General features: G+C 38.6%; 1 protein-coding gene across 1 annotated transcript in view; it reads right to left on the bottom strand.

The window, feature by feature from the left end:
* The window catches only part of PCNX2 (pecanex 2), a 343,407-nt gene that overhangs the window by 45,038 nt on the left and 273,765 nt on the right, over positions 1-24,604 (bottom strand). Inside the window, exon 26 of the mRNA XM_012554495.2 lies at positions 1,702-1,955. Within this exon, the coding sequence (XP_012409949.1) occupies positions 1,702-1,955 (254 nt within the window). The remainder of the gene's footprint in view (positions 1-1,701; positions 1,956-24,604) is intronic.

The following is a 24,604-nucleotide window of genomic DNA, read 5'->3' as shown; positions in this document are numbered from 1 at the left end:
AACTTCCCTGATTTGCTTCCCAAAGCATTTATAGTTTTATGCGACATTTGGAGTAAAGTTGTGCATCCCTCCAGCACACACGAAGGTGGTGAGTATGAACTGCTAAATCTGTTCTGAATATTCAGGGCTCCTGTAGTCACACAGGTGTATGATAATTTAGAGTTCTTTGTCTTCTGGCTTTCATGGTACTACCTTCTATTTCCGGTAAATTTCAGCAGCTTTTGCTGCAGACTTTGGAGTCCCCTCAGTAAACTTCTACATGTCCTGCTTTTTAGCTGGTTGAAACTCTTGAGGCTCCAGGTACTCCTGTAATCTTTTTATTTCTGTATTTTCTCCTTTCTGCCTGGATCTCCTGCCTCAGCCATAGCTGGCAGTGTTTTTGGGCCTCCTATGGATGTGCTTCCTCCTTTTGAACAGCATTAAGTGTGGGCCCTTCTGTGGACTGTCCAGGCCTTCCACCTATACACAGTCCACCACAAAGTCTTCCTCAGTCACAGCGGCCTTCACCTGCCCCTTTCCCTTCAGAAACACCTTTGCTCCAGTGTCATAGATTGAATTGTGTCCTCCCAAAATATCTACCAACTTGGCTAGGTCATGATTCCCAGTATTGTATGATTGTCTACCATTTTGTCATCTGATATGATTTCCCTATGTGTTGTAAATCCTATCACTATGATGTAATAAGATGGATTAGTGGCAGTTATATTGATGAGATCTACAAGATTAGATAGTGTCTTAAGCCAATCTCTTTTGAGATATAAAAGAGAGAAGCAGAGAGACAGGGGAACCTCCTACCACCAAGGAAGCAGCACTGGGAGCAGAGTGCATCCTTTGTACCCAGGGTTCCTGTGAGGAGAAACTCCTAGTCCAGGGGAAGATTGACAACAAGGACCTTCCTCTAGAATTGACAGAGAAAGCCTTTTCCTGGAGCTGACACCCTAAATTTGGACTTGTAGCCTACTAGACTGTGAGAGAATAAATTTCTTTGTTAAAGCCATCCACTTGTGGTATTTCTGTTACAGCAGCACTAGATAACTAAGACACCCAGTTATACCCATCCTCTTTGGTCAGGTCTCACATTTGTTCTCCAGGAGGCTAATTCCAAACAGGCACTTCTTTCTGATGCTGAATACAGGTTGGGGCAGACATAAGTACCAAGTGACTGAAAAAATAAGCCATGACTCCCCATGAGAGTGAGGGAAAAGAGTTGGCAATAACTTCTGTTTACACTTGGAAATGGAACTTTCCAACTCTGTTTATAATGGGATTTTGCTATATTTTTAAGTTATCCTGCAATTCAAAACAACTCTAGTTCTAAAATGGACAATTTAAAAAGCATCTAAATTGACATTTATGACTCATAATAAACATTGAGGTTTGAAATATTTCTAAGATGTTTAAATTTATCATAACCATCATTATAAGCAACCCGTGCAGTGTTAGAATTGAGGAAACAGACCTATATAAGAAACCTGACTGCCAATTTGTACCAGGCTTAGCATATGACTCAGGGACACAAACCATGGGCTAAACCAACGCCTTCTAGGATTGTTCAATAAAGCAACAGTTCCCATACCTAGCTGTGCATCTGATTCAGAAGCTAAGAAGGCTCAAAATTTGTATTTTCGCAAAGCTTTGCAGGAGCTTCTTCTGTCAACCCACATCATTACTGAGACAAGTGTTTGTAACCCCGAGCAGTACCTTGATGTAGTACCGGATGAGGAGCCTTCGTAGATCAAAGACCTGCAGCATGGTGGCTGCATTGTTGTCTATGATGCTGTAGCCCTCCAAGATGTACTGCGTCCGCGTGATTTCCCACGTAAGCCAACGGAGGTTAAATGCGGCATTGCAGGATAACAGGTGGGGCAAGTGGCCCGGTTTACAGCAGCAGCAGCCTCCATCGTCCTCATCGCCCTCCATGATGGCTTCCACCTCTCGCTGCTGGCAGTATGTTCCTACCAAGTACAAACAAGATGGAAGCTATAACATCATTCTAAAGCTTTTGTTTGGAATAGATTTTTTTCCTTGCCTTCATTAGAGGGGAAGATGTTTAAGAGAAGAAAATCTAGGAATCCAGAGATTTGTTTAATTCTTAGACTAAACAAAATAGGTTATAATTCTTGTATTCATTAACCGTCTTATTCATTCATATTCAGTCTGATTTTCATCTCGTTCCTTGTTTGTTTTTTTTTTTCTATCAGGTGAGAAATGATCTCATGGTGGTCCTCGATACCAATGGTTGAAATGCAGGATGGTTACAGTCTTGTGTTTCCTCTTCCAGAAATGTGAGGTCATGACGGAGCAGATGAGAAGCACAAAGGAAGGTGGCATGTGGAAGGTGTCAGGGAGCAACTAGGTACATGTCGAAGTGCTACCAGGCGGGGCACCCTGGAAGAACCTCCTCTGACACACCCCAGGGGAAAAGTGCCTCCTCCACAGGAATCAGGGTGTTGGGTGAGTTGAGTACACTTTCAAAGGAGTTAACTCCAGAAACATGATAAAACATTTTCAAAGGTGTAAGCAACCTTTGCAAATGGGACACAATATCTTTTTCAACATTTTTATCAATGATTTGAAATGATATACATGTAGGATGATAATGACATGAGGATATCCTCATGGTACTAGTTAATATCACCTTGAATGCAGGTATCTAAACAGTGTGATTATTTAGATAATGTGATCTAAAATTATATCAGCAGCCCAGGATCGTGGACTGAATCTAACATACAGTCATGTGTTGCTTAACGTCTACGATACGCTCTGTAAAATAGGACGTTATGTGATTTGGCCTTTGTGCGAACACCATATTATATACAGGCAGTCCCCAGATTACAAATGTCTGACTTATGGACAGCTCATACTTAAGAATGGACTGCCATAAAGCCTATTATATTAAAAATTTGAATTAAATACATACAATTGTTTGAATAACGAACGCAGGCACTACTTTGTGACGCTCATGAAAACATTGCGCAGTTTGGCAGTGTTTCTTAAGTGTTACATCCACTACATCCTGTTCTATCATTGGGATCTTCGAACTCTGTTACAATCTTATGGCACCACGGATGTATATGAAGTTGGATGTTGCTCGAACAGGCATTATATGGTGCGTGACAGTACTGAAAATTAAATGGAATATCCTGCATCTAGGTTCAAAAAACCAACTACATAATTTTGGATAGGAATATATAGTAGCATGTTTGATGAATAATTTCGTAATTCCATTGATATATGAGCCAGAAGTAAGATAATATATAAAACTGAATGTAATCTAGACAGCATCAATAGGAATGTAATGTTCAAAACAAAAGGATAGCTTCGGTCATAATATACTTGGTATTATTCCTGTATCTGTTACACATAAAAGGTCATTGATGAAATAAAGCTAGCAGAGCTGAGTAAGTTACACTTTTTAGATTACTTGTCTATTACAAAAATAATAGTAGATTAGTACCAATTTGAACAAGACTATAAGGATTATTAATCGCACGTCAAGAAAGCTGCAAGATTGTAAAATAACTCAAAATTATATTAGTGAAGAATTACTGTAGATCTAGGGACTTTTATTTTGGAGAAAAGAAGACTTTAGGAGAAATTATGGTTGCCTTCAACAACTATCTGAAAGGCTTTATATGGAAATGTGAACAGGATATTCTCTGTGGTTCCAGAAAACAACATTATGACCAATGGGAGAAAGTTTTGGGGTACAGAATTTATTATAACAAATATCATTTTAACAGCTGGAAGTTCAATAATGAGATGGACTGTCACGAGAGGATAAGGAAAGAGCTGATGGTGAAAACACGGAAGTAAAATGTGCTAATGGCCATAGGTACAAATCAATTGAACTATAATTCACAGTAAAGAGAAGAACAGAAATAGGAGAGAAACTAGGAAGGAAATCAGGATCAACTGAAGTTTTTGTTATTACTGTAGTAGTAGCAGCAGCAGCAGCAGCAGTAGTGGTGGTGGTGGTGGTGGTGGTGGTGGTTTGTGTATTTTTTAAGTAGCTGAGTCCTAAGCAAACGTGCTGACAGAAGGAAATGAGCTAGGATTAAAAAAAAAAGACAAAAGATTGAATAAAATCAGAGTCCCAGAGGACAAATGAACTGGGTAGCTTAGCAACAGCAAAAAGAAAAGACAGATGTAGAGGTGCAGATGAGAAAGCTCACACTGGAAGATGAAATAGTCACTCCAAGGGAAGGTAGGGGAAATGGAGTTAGGAAGGGGAAGAAATACAGGAAGTGGTAGGAAAAGGAAGTGAGTGTGCATCCCCAAGAAGTTTCATTTTAAAAGATGCTTTCTTGACTATGGGCCTGCATTAAGAAATTATTTGTCAAGAGTCACCAATGAGTTGATTTAAAATAATTTATGGATGTAGGATACCATCTCAACTTCAATAGGAGAATGTTATGCAGTCAGAGATAGTAGCTAACAACAACAGGTTTTGAAGAATGGTAGTACTTACAAGCTATCTAACCCTGGTCAAGTTTTTTATCTTGGTCCAAGCTTGTTTCCTCACCTGTAAAATGGGCTGTTATACGGATTAAATAAAATGACATAGGTAAAGTGATTAGCCACTCAATAAATGGTCATTTTTACTATTATTTTGACTATATTGTAAGCCCCACAAAGGCAGGGCCAGGAAAATAGAAACTCAGTGAATAAGTAAATAGACAAATGAGTTAATAAATAAATTACTTCATTCATGAAATACTGAGTGACTATTTGTGTCCTACATGGTCTCTATGTGTTGGAATCAACTCAATGGCATTGGGTTTTGTTTGGTTTTGGGATTATGTGTCAAACACTGTTCTATGCACTAGGGATTTAGCAGTGGAAAAAATATAAAAATTCTTGTCCCAGGGTAGCTAATAAGATTAGGATGAATAATATAGACAATAAACAAATAAGAAAAATACAAAATATGTCAGATGGTAAAAAATTTTTTAAAAAAAGCAAAAGAGGATATGGGATGCTAGCGCAAGGATAGCTATTTTAAATAGGGGGCCTCGAGAAGATCTCATTGATAAGAGATGTTTAAGTAGAGATCTGAGGAGGCGCAGGAACAATCTGTAATGATAACTGAGAGAAGAATATTCCAGGCAGATGGAACACCAAATGCGAAGGCCTCAGGTGGGTGCATGCATGTCGTATTCCCAGAAGAGCAAGGAAACCAGTAGGTCTACAGCACAGTAAGCAAGCAGGAAAGTGAAAGGAGATGAAACAAAGAAGTAGTAGGGAAAGATCCTACTCGAAGTAAGTTGGGGAGCCGTTGCATGGTTTTAGCTTAGGAGAAATGAGGTCTGACTTACGTTTTAGGAGGATCAGTCTGACTGCTGCCTGGAAAACAGATTGTAGAGGGAGTAAGAGTGGGCATCAAGAGGCTGTTAGATTAACCCAGATAAGAGATAATGGTGATTCGGACCAAGGTGGTTGGAGGAAGTGGTGAGAAACTTTTAGACTGCGGATATATCTGAAGGTAAGGCTGACGAGATTTGCTCACCAGTATGGATGCGGGATGTTGAGAAGAGAAGTGACGAATGATTCTAAGGTTTCTGACCTGAGCAAGATGAAGAATGAAGTTACTATTTAAAGAGAAGAGAAACAGGCTTTGGGTGAGGGTGAAGGGAAGATCACGTATTTGCTTTTGTACATATTAAGTTTGTTGTTGTTGTTAGGTGCTGTCGAGTCAATTTGAGGTGCCTATTAATTATGAAAATGGAGATATCAAGTAGGCAGTTCGATTAAGAAATTCGAAGTTCAGGGGAGAGGTCCTGGCTAGAGATTTACAAAACCTTGGAGAAATATCAGCATATAGAGGATATTTAAAGTTATCTATGGTGAGAGTACAGGGAGCATAAGAGAAGAGATCTGAAAAATGAACGCCGGGCATTCCAACATTTAGGGGTTGGGGAAAGTGAGGCGATATCAGCAAACGAGATTGAGCAAAAGTGGCTAGTGCTGTCAAAATAAAACCAGGAAGTCCTGAAAGGCAAGTGGGGAAAGGGAAGAGGGAACATCAGCTATGCCAAATGATGCTTTAGGTCAAATTGCATGAGGAATGAAACTGAACTGTTGAATCTGACAATGTGAAGGTGAATGGTAATCTCTGCAAGAGAAGTCGTGGTGGAATGGTGGGTGGGGCTGGAGTAGCCCAACTGGGGTGAACTCAAGACAGAATGGGAAGAGAGGAAGCAGAGACAGTGCATGTAGCCATTGTTTGTGAGGAGTTTTTAAGAACTTTATGTCTTTTATTTCTTTTTTGTGCCCCATTGTACAGGCTGGGACATCCAGTACAATGTTAAATAGAAGGGCTAGGAGTAGGCATCTTTGCCTTGCTCCTGATCTTGGGGGGAAAGTATCAGTCTTTTAGCACTAAGTATGGTATTGTAGGATTTTCATGTTTATTATCAGGAGGAGAAAGTTTTCTTCTACTTTTCTAAGAATTTCCTTCAAAGTCAGGAATAGGTATTATATTTTATTCTCATGCTATCCTCAATAGATTTTTTTTATCACATCTATTGACATGATAATATAGTTTTTCTATTTATTCTGTTAATATAATGAATTAAATTGCTTAATTCTCAAATATTAAACTAACCTTTCATCCTGGGGATAAAAATTGTAGGTTTAGATATTGTTGAATTTGGTTTTCTAATATCTTGTTAAGAATATTTGCGTGTATATTCATGAAAGTTCTTTTCTTGGATGTTTTTGTTTGACTCAAGTGTTCAGCTTATAATAGCTTTATAAAATGAGTTGGGAAGTGTTTTCTATTGTCTGCAGTTAAGTAAGATTTGGTAGTAATTCTTGCTTAAATATCTAACAGAATTCAGTAGTTAAGAAAACGAGTTTTTCCCTGAGAATAACGTGGGATATAATCAAAAGCAAAAATTTTTGAGTGATCAGCATTCCAGAACAGGGGGAGAAAACAGAAAACACAGAGAGGATCATTGCAGAATTGCTGACAGAAAACTTCCCTAACATCATGAAAGATGAAAAGCTGATCATCTGAGAAGCTCAACGAACCCCATATAGGATAGACCTCAAAAGAAAATCACTAAGGCATATCATAATCACACTCACCAAAACCAAAGACAAAGAATCCTGAAAGCAGCTCGAGAAAAAGGAAAAATCACATACAGAGGAGTAACAATAAGACTAAGCTCTGATTATTTGCAGAAACCATGCAGGCAAGAAGGCAATGGGATGACATATATAAAACCTTGTAAGAAAAAAATCGTCAACCAAGAATAATATATCCTGCAAATCTCTCATTCAAATATGATGATGAAATTAGGACATTTCCAGATAAACAGAAATTAAGGGAATATGCAAAAACCACACCAAAGCTATAAGAATTATTAAAGGGGGTCCTTCAGCTTGAGAACAAACAACATCAGACCACAGCCTGAATCTAGGATGCAAGATCACACCAGCCAGATACTAACCTATGAAATGAACTCTCACAGACTATTCAAAACCAAAATATTTACAACAGGGAACCAGAGAGGTTAATCTGTAAATAACAACAACATCAGAACAATAAAAGAGGGACTAAACGGTGTAGGTATAGGACCTTTTAATAGAGAGGAACTCAAGGCAATACCAAGCAATAATAGACTGGTTCAAACCTAGGAAGATAGGAGAAAATTCAAGGTAACCACAAAGAAAGTTAACAAACCTACACATCAACATAAAGAAGAAAAAGATAAGGTCTCAGTAAAAACAAAATCTACAAAAAGAAAAGAAATGAAAAAAAAATCTGCAAACAAAAGGAATTCAGCACAGGACAGTAAGAGAAAGAAAGAAAACATCAGCACCACAAAAAAAAGCACTACAAAATGACAGCTATAAACTTACACCTATCAATAATTACACTGAATGTAAACGGCCTAAATGCACCCATAAAGGGACAGAGAGTGACAGAATGGATTAAAAAACAGGATCCATCAATATGCTGTCTACAAGAGACACACCTTACAAACAAAGACATAAATTTATTAAAAATCAAAGGATGGAAAAAAATATATCAATCAAACAGCTACCAAAACAGAGCAGGAGTGGCAATATTAATCTCAGATAAAATAGAATTTAAAACAAAATCCACCACAAAAGACAAAGAAGGGCACTATACTGTGATTAAAGGATGATCCATCATGAAGACATAACCATAATAAACACTATGCACCCAATGACAGGGCTCCAAAATACATAAAACAAACTCTAACAGCACTGAAAAGAGAAACTGACAGTTCCACAATAATAGTAGGAGACTTCAACACACCACTCTTGGTAAAGGACAGAACATCTAGACAGAAACTCAACAAAGATACAGAAGATCTAAAGGGCACAATCAGCCAACCTGACCTCATAGACATACATAGAACACTCCACCCAACAGCTGCAAAGTACACATTCTTTTCCAATGCACATGGAACATTCTCCAGAATAGACCACATCTTAGACCACAGAACAACCCACAACAAAATCCAACAGACTGAGATAATACAAAGTATTTTCTCTGACCACAACAGCATCAAGGTAGAAATTAACAAAAGGAAGAGCAAGGGAAGAAAAATCAATTACATGGAAACTGAATAACACCCTGCTTAAAAACCACTGGGTAATAGAAGAAATCAGAGACCGAATAAAAAAATTCCTAGAATCAAATGAGAATGAAAACACATCACACCAAAACCTCTGGGACACAGCAAAGGCAGTCCTCAGAGGACAATTTATAGCAATGGATGCACACATCAAAAAAGAAGAAAGGGACAAAAGCAAAACATTAGCTACACAACTCGAACAAACAGAACGAGAACAGCAAAAAAAAGCCCACAGCCACCAGAAGAATGGAAATAATAAAGATCAAACAGAAATAAATTAAATAGAGAATAGAAAAGCAATAGAAAGAATCAACAAAACCAAAAATTGGTTCTTTGAAAGAATCAACAAAATTGACAAATCACTGGCCAAACTGATGAAAGAAAAACAGGAGAGGACACAAATAACCCAAATAAGAAATGAAATGGGGGACATTACAACAGACCCAGCTAAAATAAAAAGGATCATAACAGAGTATTATGAAAAACTATATTCCCAACAAATTTGAAAACCTAGAGGAAATAGACAAATTTCTAGAAACGCACTACCTACCCAAACTAACACAAAATGATGTTGACAATCTGAACAGACCTATAATAAAAGAGACTGAAAAGGTAATAAAAAAAAAAAACTTCCAACAAAAAACAGCCCTGGCCCAGATGGCTTCACGGGAGAATTCTACCAAACATTCAGAAAAGAGCTTACACCAGTACTACTCAAACTATCTCAGAACATAGAAAAGGAAGCGACACTTCTGAATTCACTCTATGAAGCCAGCATAACCCTGATAACAAAACTAGGCAAAGATACCACAAAAAAAGAAAACTATAGACCAATATCTCTCATGAATATAGATGCAAAAATTCTCAATAAAATTCTAGCCAACAGAATTCAGCATCATATCAAAAAAAATCACACCACGACTGAGTAGGATTCATACCAGGTATGCAAGAATGGTTCAACATTAGAAAATCAATCAGTGTAATCCACCCCATAAACAAAAGGGAAGAAAAGAATCACATGATCATCTCAACTGATGCAGAAAAGACATTCAACAAAGTCCAACATCCATTCCTGATAAAAAACTCTCAATAAAATAGGTATAGAAGGGAAATTCCTCAACATAATAAAGGGCATCTATACAAAACCAGCAGCCAACATCATTCTTAATGGAGAGAGGCTGAAAACATTTTCCTTGAGAACAGGAAAAACACAAGGATGCCCTTTATCACCACTCCTATTTAACATTGTGCTGGAGTAGTAAGGCAAGAAAAAGAAATAAAGGGTATCCAAATTGGTAATGAAGAAGTTAAACTGTCCCTATTTGTAGATGATATGATACTATACCTAGAAAACCCAAAAGACTCCACAAGAAAACTACTGGAACTAATAGAAAGATGCAGAAGAGTAGCAGGATACAAGGTAAACATACAAAAGTCATTCGGATTCCTATACACCAATAAAGAGAATGATGAAAAGGAAATCAGGAAAACAATACCATTTATAATAGCCCCTAAAAAAATACAATACTAAGGAATAAATCTAACCAGGGATGTAAAAGACCTGCACAAAGAAAACTACAAAACACTTCTGCAAGAAACCAAAAGAGATCTATGTAAATGGAAAAACATACCATACTCATGGATAGGTAGACTCAACATTGTGAAAATGACAATTCTACTCAAAACAATCTACAAATACAATGCAATCTTAATCCAAATACCAGCAACATTTATTAAAGAGATGGAAAAACTAATCATTAGCTTTATATGAACTTTAGAGTCTTTGGCTTTATATTTAGGCCTTTGATCCATTTTGAATTAGTTTTTGTATATGGTGTGAGGTGTGGGTCCTGTTTCATTTTTTTGCAGATGGACATCCAGTTGTGCCAGAACCGTTTGTTAAAAAGACTGTCTTTTCCTTTATATGGAAAGGGAAGAAGCCCCAGAAAAGTAAAGCACTTTTGAAGAAGAATAAAGTAGGAGGACTCCCACTACCTGACCTCAGAACCTACTATACAGCTACAGTAGTCAAAACAACCTGGTAGTGGTACAATGACAGATACATTGACCAATGAACAGAACTGAGAACCCAGATGTAATCCATCCACCTACGGTCACCTGATCTTCAACAAGGGCCCAAAGTCCATCAAATGGGGAAAAGACAGTCTTTTTAACAAATGGTGCTGGCAAAACTAGATATCGATCTACAAAGAAATGAAACATGAGCCATACCCCACACCATATACAAAAACTAATTCAAAATGGCTCAAAGACCTAAATATAAAGCCCAAAACTATAAAGTTCATAGAAGAAAAGACAGGATCAACACTAGAGGCCCTAATACACAGCATTAACAGGATACAAACCATAACCAACAACACACAAACTCCAGGAGATAAGCTAGATAACTGGGATCTTCTAAAAGTTAAACACTTGTGCTCATCAAAAGACTTCACTAAAAGAGTAAAAAGAGAACCTACAGACTGGGAAAAAAAAAATTGGCTATTACAAATCAGACAAAGGTCTAATCTCTAAAATCTACAAGAAAATCCAACACCTCTTCAACAAAAAGACAAATAATCCTATTAAAAAATGGGCAAAGGAAATGAACACTTTACCGAAGAAGATATTGAAGCAGCCAACAGACACATGAGGAAATGCTCACAATCACTAGCCACTAGAGAAATGCGAACCAAAACTACAATGAGATACCATCTCACTCCAGCATTACTAGCACGAATCAAAAACGCAGGAAATAACAAACGTTGGAGAGGCTGCAGGAAGGTCTGAACTCTTATGCACTGCTGATGGGAATACAAAATGATGCAATCATTTTTGAAAATGATATGGTGTTTTCTTAGAAAGCTAGAAATAGAAATACCACATGATCCAGCAATCCCACTCCTAGGAATATATCTTAGAGAACTAAGAGTCGTCACACAAATAGGCATATGCACACCCATGTTCATTGCAGCATTTTTCACAGTAGCAAAAAGATGGAAACAACCTAGATACCCATCAACAGATGAATGAATAAACAAATTATGGTACATACACAATGGAGTATTATGCAGTGATAAAGAAAAATGATGAACCTGTGAAGCATCTCATAACATGGATGAAATCTGGAGGGCATTATGCTGAGTGAAATAAGTCAATCTCAAAAGGACAAATATTGTATGAGACCTCTATTGTAAAAACTCATGAAAAGGTTTACACACAAAAAGAAATAATCTTTGATGGTTACAAAGGAGGGGAGGGGTGAGGATGGAAAAACACTAAATAGACAATAGATAAGTGGTAACTTTGGTAAAGGGTAAGACAGTACACAATACTGGGGAAGCCAGCACACCTTGTACAAGGCAATGTCATGGAAGCTCCATAGATACATCCAAACTCCCTGAGAGATCAAATTGCTGGGCTGACGGCTGTGGGGACCATGGTCTTGGGGAACATCTAGCTCAATTGGCATAACATAGTTTATAAAGAAAATGTTCTACATTCTACCTTGATGAGTAGCATCAGGGGTCTTAAAAGCCTGTGAGGGCCATCTAAGATTACTCCACTGGTCTCACTCCTTTGGGAACAAGGGAGAATGAAGAAAACTAAAGTTACAAGGGAATAATTAGTCCAAAGGACTAATGGACCACATCTACCACAGCCTCCACCAGACTGAGTCCAGCACAACTAGATGTTGCCTGGCTACCACCACTGACTGCTCTGACAAGGATCACAATAGAGGGTCTCAGACAGAGCTGGAGAAAAATGTAGAACAAAATTCTAACTCACAAATAAAGACCAGACATACTGGCCTGACAGAGACTGGAGAAACCCTGAGAGTATGGCCCCTGGACACCCTTTTAGCTCACTAATGAAGTCACTCCCAAGGTTCACCCTTCAGCCAAAGATTAGACAGGCCCATAAAACGAAATGAGACTAAAGGGGCACAAAAGCCAAGGGACAAGGACTAGAAGGCAGGAGGGGACAGGAAAGCTGGTAATAGGGAACCCAAGGTTGAGAAAGGAGAGTGTTGACATGTAGTGGGGTTGTTAGCCAATGTCATAAAACAATATGTGTACTGACTGTTTAATGAGAAACTAGTTTGTTTTGTAAACCTTCATCTAAAGTACAATAATTAAAAAAAAGATAAATGGGTTTTTAATTTTCATTGTGTCCAGTTTTTTAACTATAAATTCAATTTCTCTAACAGATATAGAGCTACTCAGATTTTGTTTCTTCTGGTGTCAGTTTTGAAAAGTTGTATTTTTCAATTAATCTTTAATTTCATCTAACTTTTTGGCATGAAATTATTTATAAAATTCCCTTATCATTTTTTTTAATGTCTGTAGGATCTGTCATGATGCCTCCTCGCCTTTAATCCCAGATATTGGTAGTTTCTGTCTTCTCCCTTTTTTTATTGATCAGTTTTGCTGATTATCTATCAATTTTATCAATATTTCCAAATAACTAATGTATAGTTTCATTGATTTTTCTCTCTTCTCTAGTTCATAGATATACTCTTTATTATTTTCTTCCTTTTACTTGTTTTGGATTTAACTTCATCTTATTTTTATAGTTTCTTGGGGTGGAAGCTTAAGTCAAGGACTGGCAAAATTTTGCAGCAAAGGGCCAGGGAGTAAATAATTTAGGCTTTGTGGGCCACATATAGTTCTCTGTTGCTGCTCCTCCTCCTCCTCCTTTCCTTGCTTTTGCTGATGCTGCTTTTTCTTCTTTTCCTCCTCCTTCTTTTCTCTCTTACAACCCTTTAACAATGTAAAAGTCATTCTTACCTCATGGGCCACAGTTTGCCAACCTCTGCCTTAGATTATTGATTTTAAATCTTTCTATTTTGTTAATATAATCACTTAGAGCTGTAAAATTTCCTCTAAGCCATCCCACAAATTTCTATATGCTGTGCTTTTATTTTCATTTAGTTCAATTATTTTATGATTCACCTAGTTATTTCTTCCTTGACTCATGGGATATTTAGAAGTGTATTCCTTATTTTCCAGATATTTGAGAATTTTCTTGATATCAACTTTTATTAGCTTCAGATTTAATTCCAGTGTTGTCAGAGGACAAACCCTGTATTATTTAAGTCTGCTGAAATTTATTGAGACTTGTTTTATGGCAAGCATATGGTCTGTCACGGTGAGTGTTCCCTGTGCTCTTGAAAGGATCTGTACTCTTCTGTAGCTAGGTTGAGTGTTCTATAAATGTCAATTAGGTTAAAATGGTTGATAGTGTTGTTCAAATATTCTATATATTTACTGACGTGTTTGTGTACTTTTCTGTTAATGAGAATGGAATGTTTAAGTCTCCAACAACAGTAAAACCTGTGAGAATGGAAATCTGTCAGAGAAGGAAAACTAAAATATTGTCCTCTAAAATGAGCAATAGAAAAGTGGTAAGACTGCACACTATCAAAGGCTGACAACTTGTGAGACTCAGAAAAACAAGGCAGTCCTGTCAAGTTCTGGCTCTCAAAGGTTTCACTGTTTAGTTGTAGATCTGTCTGTTTTTTCTTTTAATTCTGTCAGTTTTTGCTTCTTGTGCTCTGTTTTTAGGTGCGTGCACATTTAGGACTGTTATGTCTTCTTGAAGAACTGACTTTTCAATCATTATGAAATATCCTTCTTTATTTTGGCAATACACCTCATCTTGAAATCTGATATTAATACAGCTAATCCAGCTTTCTTATAGTTAGACTTTATAAGGGATATGATTTTCTATCCTTTAACTTTAACCTATCCATGTCTTTAGAAATATAAATATGTCCCTGTAAACAGCATATAGTTAGGGTTTTTTTTTAAAATCCAGTTTGATAACTTCTGCCTTTTAATTGCAGTGATTAGTTCATCTATATTTAATATGATTATTTATAAGACTAGGTGTAAGTCCGTAGCCCTAGTGCTGCAGTGGTTAAGAGCTATAGCTGCTAACCGAAAGGTAGGCAGTTCGAATCTACCAACCGCTCCTTGGAAACCCTATAGGGCAGTTCCACTCTTTCCTATAGGGTCGCTGCCATGAGTCAAAATCGACTCAAAGGCAATGGGTTTGTTTTTGTTTTTTTTCTGTTGGTGAAGAGGTATAGAAATACATAGCTGGCCTGTAAACAGTGAGTGATTCAAAGGGCATGTTCTCTGACTGATGAACACAGTCTCCCGACTGATGGGCCCACTGGTGCCTAGGACTACAGGCACTAGACTCCAGTGGTGGGGGACCATCTTACCCCACGGCAACAGCACACTAGCAACTTTGATTTGCTGTAAGTTAATAATATAATTTAGGAAGAAACTCTCTTCCAGTGGAAAAAGTTATTTCTCAGAAATAGGCTACACAAGGAAGAAGCATAAAGGAGGATTTTTCACCACAAAGAGATTAGCAAAACTGGTTAAATAGCATGCCTCAAAAAATCTGGAGTGTCCATCAACAGATGAATGGATAAACAAAGTGTGGTAGATACACTTAATAGAATATTATTCAGCCACGAAGAGAAATGAAGTTCTGATCAATATATGTCACGATGTGGATGAACACTGCAAACATTATGCTGAATGAAAAACATCAGACACAAAAGGACAACTATGACATGATCCCACTTACATGAAACATCTAGGCAAATGCAAAAAGACAAAAGTTTACTCTTGTTTACCAGGATTGGGGGAAGGGAGATGGGCGGTTATTGCTGAAAGGGTACTGAGTTTCTGTTTGGGGTGATGAAAAACTTTTGGAAATAGTGGTGGTTATACAACATGGTGAATGTGATTAATGAATTAATGTTACTGAATTGTACACTAAAAAAAAAATGGTTAAAATGGCAAATTTTGTGTTATACATATTTTACAACAATAATTTTATTTATTTATTGTTTTAAAATCCAGATTTCTTTCCAATTTCCCCCTCCTTCATTCTTCCATCCATCCAGGTATAGCATTAATCGTGTTAGCATGAAAGCTAGGGCTTTTTATTTTTTTCCTTACATCAAACAAACTGAGAGGTGTGTACCTGTGTGTGTGTGTTGTATGTATAAGAAAATGACTTTGGATTTCTAACCATCTGAGTGAAATGAGTAGTTATCAGAAAAGAGTAAGAAGAATTAGTTCATTTTTGCATTAAGGAAATGACAATTGAGGAAACAGGGTTTGCCATGAAGAACTGTTTAGGCTTGATAAAGACATCATAACTGCCAGTGGTTTAAACACACATGTCGGTAGCGGGGGCGGGGGTCTCAGGTGACCTCAGAAACAAAAGGTTTAGACTTCAGAAATCACATTGTAAAAGAATATGAAAGTAACAAAACCCAATAATTTCTAAAAATACCCTAATTTTGCTGTTCAAATGAAAATCAAGACCCAAGTTCTTCTCAGTGAGGTTGACACAGTGTAGAGCACATTCCTTCCAAAGGTGGGGATTTCCTTCCAAAGGCAGGGATAGGGGGTCAATGGTTCCCCCACAGTGACCTTTCACACCACTTGAAGAGATGCATGCTGAGTGGGAGGGGCTCACTCTGTTCAGTATTTCCAAAACCGACTCTTGGCACCTTTTATATCACCATGTTCTCATAGTCTAAGCCAATGGGACACAGAGACATTCAATAATGTTTGTTGAATTAATTTTTGAGAGAATCTTGGAGTCCTTTAGTTCTGATAGATGAGACTGCCTAATTAAAGCTGTGGAAATTTAATGTTTGAACTGAATGAGTATCTAGTAGATCCCAGAAGTCTTGTCTCACACGGGATCTCTATAGACTTCCTGTGTGTGGCCAAAATGTGGGACAGTCACTGCTGCTGTGACTCTACAGCCCTCTCCCAACCACCAGACCCTTTTTCTTCCCTGTTCTTTTGTCTCCAAAGGAACAAGCTTTGCTCTGCTTTGAATACTTTTTGCCGTACCTACAGGGCTGGCACAGCCTGGCTGATTTACTCTCATCTGATTTCAAAGCAATTGAGTCAATCTAATAAAGACATATGTGATGCAGAGCAAATGAAAACATTAAGTGGAAATGAGGGTAAGAAAAATGTGATGAAGACCAAAGGCCTGTCATGGTCCTAATTGCATTCTATGATGTCTTACACATTTGCTAAAGTTGGGCCATAGATTCAGCTCTGGGCTTTCTAGCAGCCAGTGCAGAAAGAAAACTTGAATGGTTTCTTATGTTCTTAAGACAAAAACAAAATAATTGCTTCGAAGGATGATAGCTATTACTGGCAAAGACACCAGAGAGATGATGTTCTCAGGATCCTCATGAAGAGCACATTGTGCCAGATGGCAAACAACATCCTGAATGACATTGCACTATAAATACAACCACAAGGTCAACAAGCTGTATTTAATATTTCACAATGTGTGGTGACAGAATATGGCCAAAGTGCAACAAAGAAAAAGCATTTCTATAGTTGGCTAAAGCAATTCATCTTTAGGTATGTGATTCTCCAGAGATCTGGAGTAACACATTGACTCTTGAGGAATGGAAAAACTTCATACCTGGCAGGAAATCCTTGATATATATAATTCTCTCCAATTGATTTTGATGATTATTGTATATTGAGTGGTAATGAATTTTAATTTATTTTCCTGACAAACATGGGAGTGTGGATATTCGGGGCGGCTGCTTACGTGTGGACGTATCTGCTTTGATGGAAGTGGAGCTGGCATTCTATTGGAAAAGATGGGAAGCCAAAGGGGAGGACAGATGCCTGAACAGAAGATTATTAATTTCACCAGAACCCATCAGTCATTGTGACAACCAAAAGTCAGCCAAAAGTGCCTGTTCTATTCCAAAATAACCCTTTGGGGAAGACACCTTCCTGGTTGGGAAGCCAACCTGAGAGAGGAGCCTTGAGGGGGTGGTGAGATTCAGGCAGGTCAGCTAGTTTGGAGTCCTACCTCAAGGGGACCTGATTGCCTATAGACGCCTTTGAACCTACTTCTGCAGGTAATAAGCGGGCAAAAGGAATTGTGAGTCACAAGAAGACATGGGGAAAGCTGCACTTAAGAAAGATTCCCCTACAGTCATAGAGGGTCAAGGGGGATGGGACTGGTGATGGAAATCAGCCCTACAGTCCAGTTTCAGGTGAAAAGTAAGGGTTCTGGAACTGGGGTGCAGGCTGCTTACCAAGAGATAGCAGGAAATGATGGAGACCCTGGGGCCATGACTTGAGGGGAACTTCAAAGAACACTTTAAAAATGGTCCCCTGCAGGGGAAAAGCTGCCTTAAAAGAAAACACGGTCTTGCTTTACAACCTTCCAGCAAAAACGTGCATATTAAAGCCAAAATGCACAACACATTTTAAAGATTGAGGCTCTCAGCCCTTCAGTTTTCCTCCTCATCTGATGAGGGTACTTTGAGTAACGACTCACAGTTATCCCAAAGAACCTGAGTAACAGAAAATCCAAAATGTCGTCAACATGATTATGCTTAGTGTTATTCATTATAAATGTTTTAAAATAACTTTACAGACATTTATTTGAGCTGAGGTTTAAAATGGCCACTACCTTCATCAGCCCAGTGTGCCAGGCACACTGGGTGGGTGCTTTAAAATATAATAATGGAGCAGAGACGTCTATATGGAGGAACAGAAGGAGGAAGTGGGGTTACGCATAAAACACAATCAGTCCCTGACAGAAGGAGTGGACTATGCTTAGGCAGTCTAGCCAATGTTCGACTCCAACTCATGGCGACTCCACATGTGTCAGAGTAGAACTGTTCTCCATAGGGTTTTCAATGGCTGATTTTCGAGAATAGATCACCAGGCATTTCTTCTGAGGCACCTATGGGTGTACTCAAACTTCCAACCTTTCAGTTAGCAGCCGAGCACGTTAACCATTTGCACCATCCAGGGAGTCTGGTTTACAGACCCACAATTTAGTATGTGTGTTTTGGGTTGTTACATAAAATGTATTTCTTTCTGAGGTCACCATCAAGATGCTTTGAGAAATACCAGCTCAGATAGCTCCTGATTGCATGGAGCCCAAAAAAGGAGGAGGCCATCAGGTCTGGTCTTTCTTTAGTTCAGGTCTAGGGACATTTGGGCCTCGCACACCTAGAGCCACATCCCATGCTGGGGTACTAGAAGTATGAGACACGACTCAGCCCAGCAAGCTCTCATTTGAGGAGACAGGCACCATGGTAGCCACTTTTAATGTCACACCATCCCTAGAAATGAACTCAGGGAGAGGACATCCAAAAAATATTCCTTAGGGCTTGAGATTTAAACTAATGAGGTCTCTTGCCAGCTAGTATCAAGGGCTGTTTTGTAGCCAAAGGAAATAATGGCAGAGAAGACTTTAAAAGAGTTTTTGAATGACTGTCATTTTCAAGGTCATAGTGGGGTTTTCCAAAACTTTTCCCACAGCTTTCATGTTGTGGAGATGCCGCTTTTAATCCTTCTCCAGCCTGACTGGTTCTCTGGACAGAATCTTAGACCATGAGCATGAAGGAGCATTCAGGTCATCCATCCCCAGCTTCTCCTTTGGAGGAGACCTTGTCACTGGTCTCATCAGATTTAATTTCTGGGCAGATATAATTATTATAACTTTATATTTCAAGGAGCCTCAATTTGCTTTAAGATCTATCCAACAGGAATAAAATTCATATAGAGATTTCAGTATGTTAAAGGGTTAATTTTTTTATCCATTCAATTTTTAAATAATGGATTTTAAATTTCTTATTCTGTTTTTAAAAGCTAGAATTTATAGTAAATGGTCCTCTAGGGGAAGATAAAAGTGATATTGTTTACTCATCAAAGTAAATCAAGCAACAGTCTTCCTATTGGCTGTTGGTTGTTGAATTCTGATTCTGAAAAATAGAGCTTTCCCTGCCTTTGGAAGGCCTCATCCTCCAGATTCCGACCTCCCTGAAACCATCAGGGGCAGAGAAAGGCTTCCCACTGTAAGGATAGCAACTGCATCATCATCTCACAGCCACCAAGCTGCCCCATTGCACTTTTTATTTCCTAATTGCTAAAACCCTTTGATAAGCATCCCCTTTAAAATACTCTAGCTTTAAAGAAGGGAAGATAGAGTACCAAGAGTTTATGAATTCAAGGGACATATCCTGGTTTTAAACCACATCATGGAGATGCTATTCTCAGCCCTCTCCCAGCCTGACTAAGGTCACAGAATAGAACTAAAATAAGCAACAGGATTGGACTGGCCTGTTTAGCCCCTAAACGTATTTGGTTCTTTATCATAATGGGCGATTTCTCCTCCCTTGGGCCCAGATTCCAGCTTCAGCAACATTGGATGTGTGTTGTATTTTAACTAACACAGTGAGAAATAGGAGAAGTGCATTGGTCCAGTGTGCAGTAGAGAAAGAAGACAAAGATAAGTTAGAATAACTTGCAACATATTTGATTTTGTGGGCATAGCTGAGATTTTTTTTTTTTTTTTTAATTTTAACAATTTTATATTCCAAGGAGACTCAATTTGCTTTAAGATCTGTCTAATAGAAATAAAAATTTTCTTAGGCCTTTTTGGCAAGCTTGATTTTAAATGTGGTACAACATATTTAAATTAAATGGCATTGTTTTTCTCAGAGAATTTTTATTTCAAAACATCCTATATTTGTGTGATACTTGTCAACGTGAAAAGTGATTTTTTCTGATAGCAGCTCATTTAATCCACATATTAATCTGGTTATGTGGGTGTAATTTCCACTGCTATAAATAACAGGACTGAGCCTCAAAAGTGACTTGTCCAGTAGAACTGTTGGGTCTTTTGAATTCAAAATCAGTATTTTTACTTTACCACACGCTGTCTAATGAGATTTAACAAATTACAAGCAGTTTCCCGAGTTTACTTTTTTCTACCAGGTAATGGAGGAAAATAAAATCAACCAAATGACTCAGCACACATTGTAACACATACTGGATAGGTTTGAAACATAAGTAGTCTTGTAATATATAATAATTATCACTATGAACCATTTGATTTTCCCCTTATTCCTACCCATTTACAGATGAGAAAACCAATGCACTCAGATTTACTCAGAAGAGTCAGATACTGTCTAATTCAATATTTAATTCAAAGTTGTATTATCTTCCTTTTGTCTCATTAACTTCTTTTTGGGTGTTATCTTAAAATATACAGACTCTGTTAATGTTCAGCAGGAAAGTCCTTTTTTGTCCACACTTGCTACCTGGGTAAGAAAGGCTTTGTCTCTTCCATTAACACGTCACCTAATTTGAAATGAAGAAAAGTATGTGTTTAGGCATTCTGCATGGAAAATCTATTATTTTATGAGTAAAGTTTGGATCCAAGGGATTTAACAGATTACTCAAGCTATGTAGACATAAAAACTAAAGACTTGCTAATGACTCATATGTTGCTATAGAGAAGAGAGAACTCTAGATAGTTCCAAGATTATTAGTGAGAGAGCTCTAGCTCTACATGGATTAGCCAGTTAGGATAAAGGTTGGGATTGGATTAGCTTCAGATAAGACTAGGTTACAGACATATTTTTTTCAAATGTCCCCATAGGCCAGTGATTATGGGGTGTCAGCCAAACTCTGAGATGGTTGATAACATTTCACACCGGCAGGAACATAAATCCTATTCTTTGATATTTTCCAGACCTGATGTAACATGTAGTTACATTCTGATAATTGTACCATAGCTTTCTACAGAAGCCATCCAGCTTTCAAGGTTGCTAAGACAGTAATTCAAGAAGCTGATCTGCTCAAAGTGTTTTATAAATGTTGTGCCATTTTAACCTTGAGAAGAAATTTTTGGTAAAACTAACATTTATTTTTAAGTATCAACAACCAAACAGATTCTAAAAAATGGTTAGTCATTCTTTCTTTCATATTCTCTCCTCCCTCCTTCCTTCTTTCCTCCTTCCCTCCCTCCCTCCTTCTCTTCTTCCCTTCCTTCCTTCCTTTTTCCGTCCTTCCTTCCTCCCCTCCCTCCTCCCTTACTTCCTTCCTCCCTCCCTTCCTTCCTTTCCTTTTTCCTTCCTTCCTCCCTTCCCTCCTTCCTTCTTCTCTTCCTTCCTTCCTCCCTTCCCTCCTTCCTCCCTTTCTTTCTTCCTTCTTTCTTTCCCTCCTTTCTTCCTCCCTCCCTCCCTCCTTCCTTCCAGGAAAAAGTCAAGGAGCCAGCATTTGGGGGCTTACAGGCCCATAGAGTCTGGTTTAGTTGATTTTTTTCATATTCTGCAGGGATAAAGAACTGAACATTTACACTTTTCAAGAATACAGAAAATAAACTGACTTTGCTTTTCAAAATATTATTCATTATTTTGTTATCTGGTTTGCTAAAATCCAATATAATTCAAGAAATATTGAATGCCCACCATGTGACCGCATGGTCTCAATCTCAAAGATTCATGATCTACACATCCACACCTAAAACAAACACAACTTTCATCACAACTGTTTTAAATCAAAGAACAAAGAATCTATATTGATTATGTTTTCTTGTTTGAACTGCTATATAAGCAAAAATTGGAAATATTTGATGGTACAAGACTGTAAAAATATGCATAAATTTATCACTCATCTCAAGGAAATATCAAGAGATGAATAAGTTAGCAGAGAAAAAGGTAGTGACAGAAATCATATAAAAGGCAAACATCCATATAGCACCATGCATTTCTGGTATCATTGTTTTCCTTGAGGTTTCTAAATCCCCACTTTGTTAAATGGTTTTTTATATTTCCTAAGACCTCCCTGGAAACCCTGGTGGCATAGTGGTTAAGAGCTACGGCTGCTAACCAACAGGTTGGCAGTTCGACGACAACAGGTTTTGTTTTTTTTTAGACCTCCCGTAGGTGGATTTCTGGAAAATATATCTTGCTGCAATAAAAACATAGCAGCCCTGTGCTAATGCGGACAACGAAACAGGCATGCATAGCTAAATTTATTTCAGCATCCTCAAACTTGTCACATATGTGACCTAGCCTTAGATTCTAGGGTTTGCAGCATCCTCCCGAGAGAACGTTACTCCGCCACAGTCAACTCCTTTACTATGGGAAGCCAGGACTCCCTGCAGTCTGATCTCCACGCTCCTTTATAAATCTATAAATCACATTTCAAACCTGCCTTCACATCATACCCCCACCCCCCAAAACTCTTGACATTCTTTCACTGTGCCCTCTGGAGCTCAGGATCTGTTCCTCAACTTCTGTGAATAGTCTCTTCTTCTCCTTGGTGCCCAGTGGAAACCTAGCTCTCCCTGAGGACCCTGCCTCCCCTATAGCCCTCTCGAGCAGTGCTGATTACTTTCACCTCCTCTTCTCACCACTGGGCCTGGAGACTGGGGAGATGTCCTTGTTTCTCACTGATGCTTTCAGGCCCTTCTGTCACTGCAGCCCCAGCCATCCCCTTGCTGCACTCTTCTTCCACCCCTCTGGATCACATCCACTCACTCCGTGAAGCCTCTGGCTCTGGCTCACTGTCCCTCTCTCCAACATTCCTCCTGTCACCCATCTTGAGGATTTCAGTATCCACACAGATCTTCCTTCAATGTCCTGGCCCTGACCTCCTCCCTTCCAATGATCTCATCTTCTACTCACCCTCAGCCACTCATTTCCATGGTCATAACCCTAGACCTTAGCTAAAAACGGCACCCTCTGCATCAGCTTCAAACATCCTACTCTCCAGGAACTGTTCCTATCTATTCAGCTCATTTCCTCTAATATTTCAGCTTCAACAGTATCATACCCTTCCTGGTTTCACAACTCACTGATCGTACCCACGTGCTATTTCTTACCTCTCTCATACTTTCACTTGCTTTCTTACTCAGCTTAAATATCATGGTCAAGTATTATGATAATTATCACACCTTAGCATTCATTCTCTGGTCCCTTGCCCTTATCTGAATTCATAATACTCACTTGACTAGACCACAATCCTGGTTAAATCTAACTCTGCCCATTCCATGACTATACCCATGAGGTCAATGTGGCTTAGAGAAAAACAGGCAGCAACCTTAACAGGTCTCACTTTAACATCATGATCACTAACCTCAAGCGGACTCTTCATGCTGTACAACAGTCATACTATATTTCCCCTACTCCATTCATTCTTCCATTATCATGCTTTCTCTCTAACACCACCCCCTACCTGTATCTTAGCCATGTGCTCTACCTTCTTTCCTGTTACCTGGATGAACTACCATGGACTCTATCCTTCCAGCTTCATCCAAGCCTTTTAGATTCCTTCACTCAGAATTATAGCAAGTCCTTTCCTTTCCTTTGCCTGAAATACCTCTACTCTGTGTCTTCACTGTGGTAGTCCTTCTAAAGCCTAATCCTACTACCAACTGTTGGACTAATGCTGAGGTGTGTTGGCCTCCCCGATATGGTTACTGTATCAGCAGGAATTCCGCAGCTGCTCAACTTCCCCTCTGACATCAGCTGTGGTCCCAGGCACTGGGATACCCACCAACAGCACCTCCTCCCTGTGAGGGAATTATACTCAAACTTCAGTAGGGACGAGAAGTTAAACGTTATCCCAAGTATGTCATATGGTGGAAGCATCTCTTGAACTGATGGACTGTCCAAGCTAGAAAGGAAACTAGAAATCACACAGGGGCTCTGATGAAGAAATTGAGGCTCTGAAAGTCCAAGCCATTTGTAATGCTCTGCTGAATATCCTACATAAAGTGGACTTTTTTTTTTTCAACTCTAAAATGGATACAGAGACTTTAAAAGGCTGTGTATGTCACAGAAGGCATTATACCACAGTTACCTAGTGTTTAACAAATAAAATATACATTACAGTATAAATTTCAAACAAATACCTGAAAACAAGAATGAAAGAAGTTTCTTCCAAACAATGAAAAGGCTAAAAAGGTAAACTGATCAGACAGAAAGAGAAATTCTCCTGGTTAAGAGATAGACACTCCCGTGGGTTACTTTGGCTCTACTGCTAATTAGCTGTGAGACTCAGCTGTGAGCTTTGCCCGCTAGTTCAATGCTGGGAAGGGATGGGCTTGTGGTTATTTTGAAAGTAGTTGTCATCTTCACATGTGGTGCTCTCTCCTTA

Source organism: Trichechus manatus, unplaced genomic scaffold (assembly GCF_000243295.1).
Source record: "Trichechus manatus latirostris isolate Lorelei unplaced genomic scaffold, TriManLat1.0 scaffold00021, whole genome shotgun sequence".
NCBI classification, from domain to species: Eukaryota; Metazoa; Chordata; class Mammalia; order Sirenia; family Trichechidae; genus Trichechus; species Trichechus manatus.
Note: the sequence above shows the minus strand (reverse complement) of the source record. Positions and strands in the feature narration are given on the sequence as shown.